This window comes from Tetrao urogallus (assembly GCF_951394365.1).
Source record: "Tetrao urogallus genome assembly, chromosome: 3".
In the NCBI taxonomy this organism is placed as follows: Eukaryota; Metazoa; Chordata; class Aves; order Galliformes; family Phasianidae; genus Tetrao; species Tetrao urogallus.
The window spans coordinates 297887-312970 of record NC_136815.1 but is presented as its reverse complement, the minus strand read 5'-3'; the positions used below and the strand labels follow the sequence as shown (position 1 = coordinate 312970).

Below are 15084 nucleotides of genomic sequence, written 5' to 3'. Positions count from 1 at the left end.
TCCTGTGCAACCCAGGCCATGCTGGGATGATTCTATGATTATGGCACCCTGTGGATCCTTATGGATCCCTATGGCACCCTATGGATCCCTATGGCACCCTATGGGTCCTTATAGCACCCTATGGGTCCCTATGGCACCCTATGGGTTCTTATGGCACCCTGTGGATCTTTATAGCAGCCTGTGGATCGTTATGGCTCCCTGTAGACCCTATGGCACCCTATCAATCTCTATGGCACCTGATCAATCTCAATCAGTGTGGGTTCTCTGTGCAGGCTGGGCTGCTGGTTGGCGACCTGCACACAGCAGGGGTTGGAACCAGGTGAGCACTGAGCTCCTGTGCAACCCAGGCCATGCTGGGATTCTATGATGCTATGGGTCCCTATGGCACCCCATGCATCCCCAGGGCATCCCTATGGATCCTTATGGCACCCATTGGATCCCAATCGCACCCTATGGATTCTTAGGACAGTCTATGGATCCTTATGGCACCCAAAGGTGACCTATGGATCCGCAGGGCCTTAAGGAAATTATGCATCCTTAGCACAGCCTATGGATCCCTCTGGCACCCTATGGATTCTTATGGCACTGCTGTGGGTCCTTATGGCACCCTATGGATCCTTATGGCACTGCTGTGGGTCCCTATGGCACCCTATGGATCCCTATGGCACCCTATGGGTCCCTATGGCACCCTATGAATCCCTGTGGCACCCTATGTGTTCTCTGGGCAGCCTGGGCTGCTGGTTGGTGACCCTGCACACAGCAGGGGGTTGGAACTCAGTGATCATTGTGGTCCTTTCCAACCCAGGCCTTTCTATGGTTCTGTGATGCATTCTGAATATTTTTGTCCTGTAAGAGGAAGGGAGGCGGCCAAGGCTGACTCTGTTTTTATATTCTGTCCCTACCTCAATGCATTCTTTGTCCTCCTGATCTTCCTACTTTTTCTCATGTTTTTCCTCCAGCAGGTAATGCAAATTCTGGTGCTGTCATCAGGAACCATTCTGCACCACCTCCTCAGCAGGGAAGAACTGCCAGCAATGGGAAGCAGAGGAGACAAATTATGTGGGCAAATGCAAATACTCAGCTTCCTGCAAGCGTACAGAACCTTTCCCTTGTAAGTAGCAGTCCTATGCAGAAAAAAAGTTCAGTGACCAAATCTCATGATTTGTAACTCGGTAAAGAAACTTGGATGAGTGGCAAGTGATGTCGATGAGTTATTAATTAATGAGCGCCCATCAGATGGAATGCAATTTCATTGCCTGTAATGTCAGTCAAATGTACCAGCAGCTGAGTTCAGTAACGCAGCTGGGCTTGCAGAGGATATGTGAACATCTGTATGCAGTGCTGCACGGTGTGCTGAGTGAAATTTGTCTGGAAATCACCCGTCACAACTTACTTGTAGCACGCAGTAGATTCAGACAGGAGCTTTCAAGCTCTGATCCTCAGTGCTGCAATACCTGCATTCCCAGTGTTTTGTCTGGTGCTGTAGTTTAAAACCCCGTGTGAAGGAATCACCGGGGGCAGAGGAGTTTCACCTTACACCTCCTACATACCCGATGCTGACGGGTGGCTTCATGAGCACAAACTTTTCCCTGGAATATTGAAGTCCAGGCATTCGTGAGAACTGTGGAGTCACAGCATGGCTTGAGTTGGAAGGGCCACTAAGGTCATCGTTTCCAAGCCCCTGGCACAGTGGCTGAGTCAAGCAGTACGTGAGGCTGCCCACGGCCCCATGCAGCCCAGCCTGGGGCTCCTCCAGGGACGGGGAATCCACAGCCTCTCTGAGCCTCACCAGCTTCTCATTGAAAGATACGAACATCGTCATTTGAAGGATCTGTGGGTTCTTGTGACTCACTGCCTGTTGCTGTAAGTGCCTGACAGGGAGAAGATCGTGCTGCACGCAGCCTGTGCTTTGTGTCTGTTCCCCAGAAGGCTCACACTGACCACTGCCAGTGGCACTGGGTGCCCATCAGCATTGTGACTGATCGTGTGTTTGGGAGGAATAATGGCATGCAGCAGTACAGGCTGGGGGATGAGCTGCTGGAGGGGAGCTCTGCGGAGAGGGACCTGGGTGTCCTGGTGGACGGCAGGTCGGCCATGAGCCAGCAGTGTGCCCTTGTGGCCAAGAGGGCCAATGGCATCCTGGGGTGCATTGCACAGAGCGTGGCCAGCAGGTCGAGGGAGGCGATCCTCCCCCTCTGCTCTGCCCTGGTGAGGCCTCATCTGGAGCACGGCGTCCAGTTCTGGGCTCCCCAGCACAAAACAGACAGGGATCTCTTGGGAAGAGTCCAGCGGAGGGCCACCAAGATGGTGAGGGGCCTGGAGCATCTCTGCTATGGAGAAAGGCTGAGTGAGCTGGGTCTGTTCAGCATGGGGAAAAGAAGGCTGAGAGAGGAGCTGATCCAGGTCTGTAAATATCTGAGGTGTGGGGGGCAGAATGGCGAGGCCGGACTCTTTTCAGTGGTGAGTGGAGACAGGACGAGGGGAAACGGCCGGAAACTGCAGCATAGGAAGTTCTGCACAAACATGCACAAGAACTTCTGTACAGTGAGGTGACGGAGCACTGGAACAGGCTGCCCAGGGAGGTGGTGGAGTCTCCTGCTCTGGAGATGTTCAAGACCTGCCTGGATGCCGACCTGTGCAACCTGCTGTAGGGAACCTGCTTTGGCAGGGGTTTGGACTCGATGATCTCTGGAGGTCCCTTCCAACCCCTACAATTCTGTGATGCTGTGATACTGTGAAATGACAACTTTTCCATCTTTTTCCTTCAGCCTCAGCAGGAGCTGAGAAGTTCTGACATTCCAACTTGCTCTGCGCTCATTTTCAGCACCCAGCCAGGCTCCAGCAACTCCTGTCCTCAGCCATTTGAGTCTGAGTCAGTGGCACACGATTAACCTTTATTCTGGCATTGGTGTCCATCTGCAGCCTCCAGCTCAGACACCAAGCCACTTGATTGCCAGAAACCAGGAGGGGATTCTGGGGAACGATGGTCTGTTTTGTGCATTTATGTACAGCATTCACTACCTGTGGAAATAGTTGCTACCCAAACAGGCCTTTTTGCTCCAGTGCCATTAGCTCATACTTGACTTTCCTATTTTAAAGCCTTTCTTCCTCATGCCATTTTCACCACACTGTCCTTCATGTTTGCTAGTTAACCTTCACGATGCCTTCCACTACTCAGGTGATGCAAATTCTGTGCTCCTTATTTGTATTTCAGAAAGCTGTTTGCAGATTCCTAACTGCCTCGGCTTTTATTTCTCACACAGCACCCACGAAATACTCAACTCCACAGCAAAGACGTTCGCCCCCTTCAGAAATGCAGTAAAAAGATGTTCCATATCACCGCGAACGTGGGAGCTGCCGGCGATCCCAAGGCGTCCATGGGCAGTTATTCTCAGGCCTATGGAACCATATGCAAATCTGCACTGCAGAGTCTTCCGATCTCAAATTCCTCCCAACAACACGAGGAGCCAATATGGAAGAGTTCAACCCAGGCCTCGTCAGCCCCCTAACGAAGCCAGAACAGTGAATGGGAGCTCAGTATAGAAGGCATTTGAAGTTGTCCCAGCTGAACAGGAATTCACTGCTTGGAACAACCATACTGCTTTCCCTGGGACACACCAGCAAGGAAAAGAAATGAATCCTTTCGCTTTCTAATCTTCCCAACTATTTGCTCCCATACCATGAGAGTTCTGTCCGTGTTCCTTATTTTCACCGCTGCAAAAAAACCACAGAAGGCTGCATTGTTCCACACTTGGCTGCCTTCAGACGCATCCAAATTCCTTTGGTCAGAGGCACTGCCTCAATCCAGGCGCTTTTTGAGCAGAACAATTAGCCGTCTGCTTCCTGAAGATCAAGGAGGCTGAACTCTTCATCTTCATCTTCAAGCCCTTCGTTTTATATCACGCTAATTGATAGATGACTCTTTCAGGGCAAGTGAATGAGCCCGAATAAGCAAAATCAGTGATGATTGCTTTCAACACAATCAAGTAGAAAAGCCTTTGAAGTATGAGTGGGCTCTGCTAGAACGCTTCATGCTCTACCTACCACCTATTCACAATATAAGCGCTGCAACAATAAATCTTCCGTGTTGCACTACAAACAAATGTGTATTTAGTGGCTGTTTGCAGTCTGTAGAAGGGGGAAATACACAAGGGGTGTCCTGTTCAATATGTAAGATGACGGCAACTTCCCTATGGTGCCATAAGGATCCATAGGGTGCCATAGGGATCCAGAAGGTGCCATAGGGATCCTTAGGATGCTATAAGGATCCTTAGGATGCTATAAGGATCCATAGGGTGCCATAGGGATCCATAGGGTGCCATAAGGATCCATAGGGTGCCATAGGGATCCATAGGGTGCTATAAGGATCCATAGGGTGCCATAGGGATCCATGGGGTGCCATAAGAACCCATAGGGTGCCATGGGGATCCATGGGGTGCCATAGGGATCCGTAGGATGTCATAAGGATCCATAGGGTGCCATAAGGATCCACAGGGTGCCATAGGGATCCGTAGGGTGCCATAGGAATCCATAGGATGCCATAAAGATCCATAAGGTGCCATAGGGATCCATGGGGTGCCATAAGGATCCATAGGGTGCCATAGGGATCCATAGGGTGCTATAAGGATCTATAGGGTGCCATAGGGATCCATGGGGTGCCATAAGGATCCATAGGGTGCCATAGGGATCCATAGGGTGCTATAAGGATCCATAGGGTGCCATAGGGATCCATGGGGTGCCATAAGAACCCATAGGGTGCCATAAGGATCCGTAGGGTGCCATAGGAATCCATAGGATGCCATAAAGATCCATAAGGTGCCATAGGGATCCATAGGGTGCCATAGGGATCCATAGGATGCCATAAGGATCCATAGGGTGCATAGGGATCCATAGGATGTCGTAAGGATCCATAGGATGCCATAGGGTGCCATAGGGATCCATAGGGATCCATAGGATCCATAGGGTGCCATAAGAATCCATAGGGTGCCATAGGGATCCATAGGGTGCCATAGGGATCCATAGGGTGCCATAGGGATCTGTAGGGTGCCATAAGGATCCATGGGATGCCATAGGGATCCATAGAATCACAGAATCCTAGAATGGCCTGTGTTGAAAAGGACCACGATGCACCCAGCCCAAGGCCGTTGGTTGGAACTGACTGATCTGTGAGGTTCCTTCCAACCGAATCCCTTCTATGACTAGGATTCATTCAGCAATACTTGCACAGAGCCCACAGCAGCTGCTCCCAGCTCAGCACAAGAGATGAGCCATTCTGGTTCTGATCAGGAACACATTTGTACACAGAACACACCGTGCTGAGCAGGATCAAATCCTCCAACCCAAACAACGACAGCAGGATTCCACAATGTTTGTCTAATCTGCCCTACAGAAATAATCGCATTCCCAACATCTCTTATAGAACGGCAGTGGAGCAGGTTTGTGAAGGGCTGGGGAAGTAAGAAATATTTGTATTACCCACACAGGGCTGGTGTATCACACACCATATGTGCATACACACACATACAGTAGGATATAAAATACAGAGCATGGCTCAGCTCTACCTGCCCCATCTGACAGAGGTGTCTTGGGTGTCAATGGGATGAGGTTCAACAAGGCCAAATGCCGGGTCCTGCACTTGGGCTACAACAACCCCAGGCGACGCTGCAGGCTTGGGGCGGTGTGGCTGCAGGACGGCGTAGAGGAAATGGACCTGGGGGTATGGATGGATGCTGGGCTGAACAGGAGCCAGCAGTGTGCCCAGGTGGCCAAGAAGGCCAATGGCAGCCTGGCCTGCATCAGAAACAGTGCTGCCAGCAGGAGCAGAGAGGTGATTGTGCCCCTGTATTCAGGACTGGTGAGGCCGCACCTCGAGTGCTGTGTCCAGTTTTGGGCCCCTCACTGCAAGAAAGACATGGAGGCCCTGGAACGTGTTCAAAGGAGGGCAACGAAATGGTGAGGGGTCTGGAGCACAGGGCTGATGAGGAGAGGCTGAAGGAGCTGGGAATGTTCAGCCTGGAGAAGAGGAGCTCAGGGCAGAGCTCACTGCTCTCTATAACTTCCTGAAGGCAGGCTGCAGGGAGCTGGGGGTCGGCCTCTGCTCTCGTGCCATCAGTGATGGGAGCAGAGGGAACGGCTTCAAGCTGCGGCAGGGGAGATTCAGGCTGGGCATGAGGAAGAATGAGGTGTCAGAAAGGTGGGCAGCACTGCAATGGATGCCCAGGGAGGTGGGGGAGGCACCGAGCCTGGGGGTGTTGAAGGAAAGGCTGGATGCTGTGCTGAGGGCCGTGGTTCAGTGGGAGCTGTTGGGAATAGGTGAACGGTTGGACTGGATGAGCTTTGAGGTCTTTTCCAACCTTGGTGATTCTATGATTCTATGATTCTATGATTCTTTATCACCGCAGCTCATTTTGGGACTTCTCAGCCAGCGGATCTGATTCAGTACTAAAATGATGTGTGTGTACAGCCCTGATTTATGAATTTGCACCTATGTCACTGATTACGGTTTGTTTCTGAAATAGAATACATTTGTATAATATGGAATATTAATAAGAACGCCACTTCAGCCTTTTTTTCCCCCAATTTTGACTGGTTCTTCCCTATTTTTCCTCTCAAATTTACTTCTAGGTTGAATTTCTTATATTGAGGCGATAAGCTCTCTTGATTCTTACAGTTTGTTTTTTTTTTTACCACCATCAGTGGCAACATGGAGACGGGGTGATTTTCTTTCATGTCTTCATTTCTAAGTTTTTCAATAAGCAGAAAATAGCCACAGTTACAGCCATGCAGAGCACGTAGAGCCTGCTGCCGTGGGAGCTGGTATCCAAAAGAGAACTCCTGCAGTCTCAAAGTTACCTTCAGGATCTGGAGCAGCCTCCATCCATCAGCCGTGCGCCTCGATAGGTTTGCTGAGCTTGCAGCTCAGAAGTTGAACACCGACGGAAACAAGAAATCCAGAAGCCGTGCGTGATCGTTCATAGAATCATAGAATCACCAAGGTTGGAAAAGACCTCCAAGCTCCCCCAGTCCAACCGTTCACCCATCACCAACAGCTCCCACTGAACCACGGCCCTCAGCACAGCATCCAGCCTTTCCTTCAACACCCCCAGGCTCGGTGCCTCCCCCACCTCCCTGGGCATCCATTGCAGTGCTGCCCACCCTTTGTGCACCTCATTCTTCCTCATGCCCAGCCTGAATCTCCCCTGCCGCAGCTTGAAGCCGTTCCCTCTGCTCCCATCACTGATGGCACGAGAGCAGAGGCCGACCCCCAGCTCACTGCAGCCTCCCTTCAGGAAGTTATAGAGAGCAGTGAGCTCTGCCCTGAGCTCCTCTTCTCCAGGCTGAACATTCCCAGCTCCTTCTGCCTCTCCTCAGACCCCTCACCATTTCATTGCCCTCCTTTGAACACGTTCCAGGGCCTCAATATCTTTCTTGCAAGTGAGGGGCCCAAAACTGGACACAGTAATCGTTCTTCTCTCCCATCTCCTTAGCCAGGAAAAATAAAGGAAAACGAAGTCAGATCCCAGTTTGGCAATCCTAGGGGACGCCACGTGGGAACAGCCCAAGCTGAGGGAAGAGGAAACTCGAGCCGTGTGTCCGATTGCTTCCTGGCCCTTCTGTCCATCACGATGGCGCGACACAGCGCGTCAGCACAAACCTGTTGGTCTGTAATTGCAATCGCTGACTGATCCGGGCTGTGCTCAATACTGCGTGCTCAGCTTGATACCAAGGCCCTGCAAGGAAGCTGTGAGTAAAGCACTTCTGATCTTGGACCAAAGATGCTAACGGCCCTCCCCCCCTTCATTCAACGAACTTAGTGTAATTTCACAGCAATTCTCCACTCATGGATCAGGATTACATAAATCACTACTTAACTATAATGGCTGAAATTCTCCACTCAGATGAAAAGCACGATGATGATTCTGAAATCATCTCTTTCTCCATTAATTAATCGTCACTTTCCTCTTTTATGGCCGTGCAGCTGCTATTCTCAGCTCGGTCTCCAATGCAATACTTCCATTACACACAAGAAAACAAACTAATAATAACACTTAACCGACAGGCTGATAAAGCAGTAAGCAGGAAAACTGGGCAGACCAGACCACAGTCACACCTAAGGGAAAAAAAATTACTCGTGTATTTTTCTCTATCATTCTTCAAGAAGGGAGCTCCCAAATCAGCTCGGCCATCAATGCAAAGTAACGAAACCTGCACCTGAGAAACAGCATATGTGCTTTGCTTTCACTGACTGAACTCAAGCATTGGTTTTTCTTTTTCTTTTTTTGCTTTTTCTCTCCTTACTGAAAGTGGAATTATTTTTCCTGACCACTGGGAAGAGTCCCTGGCCGTTAGATAAAGAGACATCATTATTGTCAGCGTCTTGGCAATTTAATAATTTTATTTTAAATATACTGTAACAAGGTTCCCTGTTACCACACGACTCTACGGGGCGATCTGTGCCATAGGAGTAATGCTGAACACATCCCGCTTGCCAACCTCGAAGAGCTTCGCAGCCGTCATAAACGTGTTTCTCCCTCATCGGCTTTGCCAGTCAGTGACGATACGGAATTAAACAGCGCTCCTATGATCATTTTTTGGTCTTGAAGGTCCCCAGGATTTTGGGCATGAACTTTCCCATCTTCTTGTCCTTGGCGTCCGCGTCGTACTCCTCCTCGCTCTGACTCGTATGCTCATCCTTTTTGCAGAAGACCTCAAACCTGCTGTACACCCTCTTTTCCTTCCGCATGTTCTCCATTTTTTTCAGCAGCGTGTCTCTGTCCTCCGATGGCTGCCGCTGAACGTTTCGCTTCTGGCTCCCAAAGCTCTCCGACCTGTGGATGTTGCAGCTTTTCTCCTTCTCGGCTTTCCTTTCCAAGCTCATGGTTGACTTAGAAAGGTCGGGATTGCTGGTGGATGGCAGCTGCTTGGCCAGTTCAGCTCTGTTCTTCTGGCTGTTAGCAGAGATTTGTTCCAAAATCACCTTGGTGTCATCACGGAGATTGCTGCTGTACAGAATGTTGGCTGTGGATGAAGGAAATCTGCCCTGCGTCGGTTGGCTGCTTTTGGGAGGAAGCGGCGTTGCAAATTTGTGGTTTTTTTCTTCCTCCACCACCATTTCCTGACAGTCGCCTATGGAAGATCTTTTGAGACCCATGGGCTGTTTGTCAGACTTTCCGACCTCGCAACTGGGTTCCTCCTCCAGTTTCTTTTCACCTTTCGGGTTCAGAAACTGCTTCAGCCGCAGGGATCCTTTCCTTAAAAACTCCATTGTGTTTTGTTCCTGTTTTGAACACTCTTCCTCGGATTTATTGAGGGAGCTGTCGGATCCTGGACCTTTAGACAGGTTTTCGATGACTGACGTGGTGCCCGTCCTCCCCTGTGGTTTCTTCAGTTCTGCACTGACCAATTTTTCAGCGTCTTCCTTGAACGTCACTCGTTCCTTCTTTTCTGGAAGAGCCAATTTCTGAGTATCTCCTACAAATATAAGGCTCTCCTTTTCTGGAAGAGCGGGCTTATTCTCTATAGGGTAAAACCGAGATGACAGTTTGTCCACTTTAGCACCCAGGTGTGCTAAGGGATCTTTACTCAAAGCATCAATGAGCTGGGGGGCCGACGAAGCCATTCCAAACGCTCTGTCAGTCTCTCCGTGCATCTTGTAAGTACTGCAGGAGTCTTTGGACTCCAATACTCTACTCTCCAGAATCTTGTATTGCACGGATTTGGTACATTTCTTCTCCGTGTTCTGTGATTCCTCCTGGAGAAAACTAGAAACGGCTTTGGTGTGAGTGACTGTAGCTCGCTCGGCGTCTTTGCCCACAGCTTTGTACTTCTCTAGAAGTTCCGCCACTTTCGACGAGGTGGCCGTCTTTATGGTTTCATTGTCCTTTGTCAGTTCATTGGACACTTGTTCCTTGTGGATCATCTGAACCTTCTCTACTGTTGCGTTAGGCTGATCTAACTTGGCAGCGTTGAAAATCAGAGAGGACCTGAGTCTGGAGCTCCTCTGGATCAAGGGATTTATTCTGGACCTAAAGGCGTCTTGTTTCATCAGAGGTGTTTCTTCACCTCCTCTTTCAGGATCCGCAAATTCTTTGGCGTTTTCAACCCCCAGTGACTTGCTATTAAAAGACACGGGGGATTTGAATGCTGGGATGAGGTCAGTGGGGTGCTTTGCGAGGGGATCCCCAAGAACATCATTATAGGCTTCCGATTCCATGGGCATCGGGAGACCTTCTTCTGGTTCCGACTGGTACGCGCTGAGGTACGAAGAAATCCTCCAGTTGCGTAAACCTGTTCTATTTTCCTGAGTGTTCTTGTCCTGATCTTGGTCCTCGTCTTTGTCTTGTAAGAACAGGCGCTGTTCCAGGCTTTGCTTCTGCGTAGGAGAAGTCTGGCAAATAAACTTCTGTCCTATATTCTGCCGTCTCAGCATCATTCCCATCGGGCCGTTGCCTGCAGGGTTCAGCTGATCAGAGCCATGTCTCACTTCCCTGGAAGAATTCGAAGGCACGTAATCCAGCCTTAAGGGGAAACCCTCCTGTGGGAAACCGGATTCAAGTTCGGGGTATCTGGGTCCCTCTCCGTAGGGAAGAGGCCCTCCCTCTTCCAACTCATTGAATCCTGGCCTCCCACCTCGTATTCTGTCAAAGAATCCCTGGGGTCTGCCAGAAAGGTGGGGGTGTTCAAACTGGTACTGGTAGAACTGATCCTTCTGAAAATGGCTGGACTGGATTTTAAATTCGTCCATGTTGTTCATGAACATCTGCCTGGCATATTGCTTAGAAGAAGCAAAATTTTCAAACGTTCCTTCTGCAAAACTGTGTCTCTTAAAAGCATCCAACTCCAGCTGCTTGGAACGGAGAAAACCCCTGACGGGATCCATCTGAGCATTCTCCATCTCCACCTTTTTGTACATTCGCATGGCTGACCCCTCCACGGTATGGCGCAACAAATCATCGCGCCGGAAGTTGGACAGGAAGTACCGGTCTGGATCAACTCTGTCCATGAAGGAGGGAAAAAGGTTGTCGTCCCTCTGGAACATGAGGGGTGCTTTTTTAGGAAAGAACGGCATGTTATTACCGAAGGGAGTCATGGCAAAGGGGTTCTCTGCCTTTGCCAAGACGTTGGCTGGAGGAACGAGAGGTTCTGACTGTGCGAACAAAATTCGGAACTCTTCATCGAAGCTGGCCACCAGCTCGCCCTGGAAGATGTGTGCAATGCTCCTGTGAATCTTCTCAAAAGACCACATGAAACTACAAAGAGAAGCAAAGATAGTGTCAGCATCAAGAAACTCGGCTGCACTACTCCGTGTTCCACCATTTGCTCGTCTGAAGAAATTCATCCTGACTTTCAGCACTGGAACAGGCTGCCCAAGGAGGCTGTGGATGCCCCATCCCTGCAGGCATTGGAGGCCAGGCTGGATGTGGCTCTGGGCAGCCTGGGCTGCTGGTTGGTGACCTGCACACAGCAGGGGGTTGGAACTGAATTATCATTATGGTCCTTTCCAACCCAGGCCATTCTAGGATTCTATGATTCTAGGATTCTAGGATCCTATGAGTATAGTCATTAATAAAGAAAACATGGGAAATGGGTAATTCCATACATCTAACTTGCACTTGAAACATAAACACATACTCCTGGGCCTCTTTTAACTGTTCTGGTTTGGACTGGGTTGTTTGGTTAGATTTGGTGGCACTTCTTTTGAGTTAGGTTTAACACTTCCTCGCTCGGAGCAGCTGAAACTGCATTACCCAGCAGTCTATTATTCGGTGACACCGGTGTGGGGGGCAGAATGGTGAGGCCGGACTCTTTTCAGTGGGGAGTGGAGACAGGACGAGGGGAAACGGCTGGAAACTGCAGCATAGGAAGTTCTGCACCAATGTGCGAAGGAACGGCTGTGCAGTGAGGGGAGGAGCGCTGGAACAGGCTGCAGGGAGGTGGGGGAGTCTATGGGTCCCAACGTGTCTCTATGGGTCCCAACGTGTCTCTATGGGTCCCAATGTGTCTCTATGAGTCTCAACGTGTCTCTATGGGTCCCAACGTGTCTCTATGGGTCCCAATGTGTCTCTATGGCTCTCAATGTGTCTCTATGGGTCCCAACGTGTCTCTATGGGTCCCAACGTGTCTCTATGGGTCCCACTGTTCACTGGAACAGGCTGCCCAGGGAGGTGGTGGAGTCTCCTGCTCTGGAGATGTTCCAGACCTGCCTGGATGCTGACCTGTGCGACCTGCTGTAGGGAACCTGCTTTGGCAGGGGGGTTGGACACGATGATCTCTGGAGGTCCCTTCCAACCCCTACAATTCTGTGATTCTGTGATTCTATGATTAACAGCACAGGGCTTCTCACCTGTAGTTGCCACTCAGCACCACCATGCAGTCCACCAGGAGGAATTTCTCCTTCACGTGTCCTTTGAAAGACATCCCCGTGCGGCAGTAGTAGGTTGGGCCAGAAACTGTTCTCACCCTTAGGTACTGCAAACCAGACAAGGCTGTTACTTCCCCTCCCCCTCTTTTTTCCCCTTACTCTCTTAACATCCCTCCTGCCACCATTTTTCCACTCCAGCACTAGCCGTTCTGTCTGCATGCGCAGTGGATAAGCGACCCTTTTTATCAGCGTGCCCTTTGCCTTCAGGCCTACACTGTGCCAGGTCTCCTGGCTTCACGTGTGTATTTCTCTATTCTCTGGCCCCGGTTTCCCCTTTCTCAGGTTCTCACTGTAAGAACAGCCCAACGTGCCCCACAGGTACCTCTCTCAGGATGGGAATTGCAGGACGGGTTGGTCTTTGGTTTGCTCACCTCCACGTAGTTCAGATTGACTCTGCATTTAGCAGCTGTATCAAGGAAAAGCTGAGAGTTCATTTCATCGAGCAAGATGTACACGGGGACTCTGCGAGCAGCAGCATCCAGCACTTCAAACAGCAGATCCACGTCAGTGAAAATGTCCATGACTATGGCTACCACCTAGGAAAAGAACACAGGGAAGTCTTCAGAGATCTGTGCCTGCCTGCGGCCGCCCTGCTCATATTCCCCAGCACGCAACATTCCAAAGCTGCACTGTTAAACTGACTCCATTTCAACTTCCTATTCAGTGGGCTCCAGAACTGGAAATAGGTTTCCTATCTGACGCGCGCATCGTGGACATGAGCTGCAAAGTGAGCGAGGATCCTCACTGTCGCTGATCATTCCCTTATTCCTCATTAGCCCAGTGCTCACAGCAGGCATTTTTTGGTCACAGAACCACAGTGGCAGGTATCACTGACCTGCCTGGCCTCTACCCCCTCACTCCCTCCAGCACATTTGTCTTTTTTAAATACATTCCTGGCTAATATTGAGTCAGCCACTGCAGAGCCGCCTCTAGATGTCGCCAGTACCTTCTGAGTAGCTTTTAATTGCAGCTTCGACAGTAGCTCCAGAAAACAAGGCATACGAGTGTCAGCTGGGGATCCGGGGCTGCTTAATCCGGAGGGAAACCCCTCATCTCTCTCCACAACTACCTGAAATGATCCCGTGGTTCAAAGCTCTGTAGGATTTCCCTGTCCTCCCCAGCTCTTATCAGCGTATAACAATACTCCCTGGTGGGAAGGAGTAATGAAGATGCAACGAAACTCATCTCAGCGTTACCCACTGAAAAGCCACAATGGGCACACGTTGAAACGTGGGACGTTGCACTTGGACAGAAGAGAAACTTCTTACTGTAAGGGTGACGAAAGATTAGCAACAGGGTGCCCAGAAAGACAGCAGCCTCCACTCCTGGAGACACTGGAGGAAAAGCCCTCAGTAACCTTCTTTAATTGACTCTGAGCAGAGAGGCTGGACTGGACGACCTCCAGAGACCCCTTTCTAACCTCGGCTGCTCTGTGATTCTCTGAACTCTTGGTGTACTTCACTGTGGCCTTACACAGTTCTTCTCGAGCCCAGAGAACAGAGGCCAGCTTTGATGAAATAAACAGCTTCAGAATCAACCTCCTTCTCTGTCAGGTCCCAGAGAACATTAAGGAGCCCAGCAGAGGATACGACGCGTCCTCTCACACGCTTACGGTCTCTCTCTGCTCTCAGACTCCCTGACGTCTCACCTGCTGAGCTGCTCGAATCATCCTGCGAGCCTCTTCCTTGATGCTGGGGTTGTCGGGGGGCGGCGGTTGCACCAGGGTTGTTACTTCTGTTCCCCTGAATCCAAAGACCATGGGCCAGCCCAGGTCGAGCTCCGGAACGGCGAGGTCTGAGTTCATGGGCCAGTAACGTCCCGGAGGATCCATCCACGTCGTTGTCCCCCGCCGTGTCTGTGTTACCTTCCTGATTGGCATATTGGGGCTTCTGAAGGTTCTGTAGGATGTGATCCACCTCCGAGTTGCAAAGGAAATCGGGGGCTGCCTCCTCTGCCAGAAAGCGTTCGTAACTTTCTTTGCCCTCTTCGGTGAGTATATCCAGAGCCAGGCGGTAATACTCCTTGTAGTGGGGGGGAAGGTAGTTAGGGTCAAGCGGGTTGTCCCCCTGCGAGGAGCTTTGAGATCGGCGAGCCATGGGGGGAGGGAGAGCTGTAAGAAGAGAAGAGCCAACAGTGAGAACGGCCAGAGCCACGGCAGCAGGCCCACTTCAGTGACACAACCGTCCTCGTAATGGTGAAAGCTCAGAGGCCACGATGGCAAAATCAGAAGAGAAGAGAATGTTGGGGAATTGGAAGGGAGCTCAGGGATCACCAGGTTCCAGCCTTGCTGCCACAGGCAGGATTGCCAACCACTAGATCAAATAGTAGCACAGGGTGCCCAGGACCCCATACAATCCCGTTCAACCCCATCAACCCCATCCAATCCCATCCAACCCCATCCAGCCCCATCCAGCCCCATCCAACCCCATCCAACTCCATCAACCCCATCCAACCCCATCAACCCCATCCAACCCCATCCAACCCCATCCAACTCCATCAACCCCATCAACCCCATCCAACCCCATCCAGCCCCATCCAACCCCATCCAACCCCATCCAGCCCCATCCAACCCCATCCAGCCCCATCCAACCCCATCAACCCCATCCAACTCCATCAACCCCATCCAACCCCATCCAACCCCATCCAGACCCATCCAACCCCAT

The 15084-nt window shown here is 50.8% G+C and overlaps 2 protein-coding genes across 2 annotated transcripts in view; one reads left to right on the top strand and one right to left on the bottom strand.

Annotated features, from left to right (window-relative positions):
* The window catches only part of MAPK15 (mitogen-activated protein kinase 15), a gene marked incomplete at its 3' end in the record, with an annotated part of 33565 nt that extends 30056 nt beyond the window's left edge, over positions 1–3509 (top strand). The window contains exons 12-13 of the mRNA XM_079533192.1: positions 960–1111; positions 3264–3509. Coding sequence (XP_079389318.1) covers positions 960–1111; positions 3264–3509 — 398 coding nt within the window. The remainder of the gene's footprint in view (positions 1–959; positions 1112–3263) is intronic.
* A 5075-nt stretch (positions 3510–8584) lies between these two features.
* On the bottom strand, positions 8585–14526 carry FAM83H (family with sequence similarity 83 member H; the record flags this gene model as incomplete). Its single annotated transcript, XM_079533410.1, is given in 5 exon segments — positions 8585–11249; positions 12344–12468; positions 12793–12957; positions 14070–14234; positions 14236–14526. Coding segments are annotated over 5 exon segments (3402 nt in total). The 5' UTR covers positions 14518–14526.
* Positions 14527–15084: the final 558 nt, after the last annotated feature.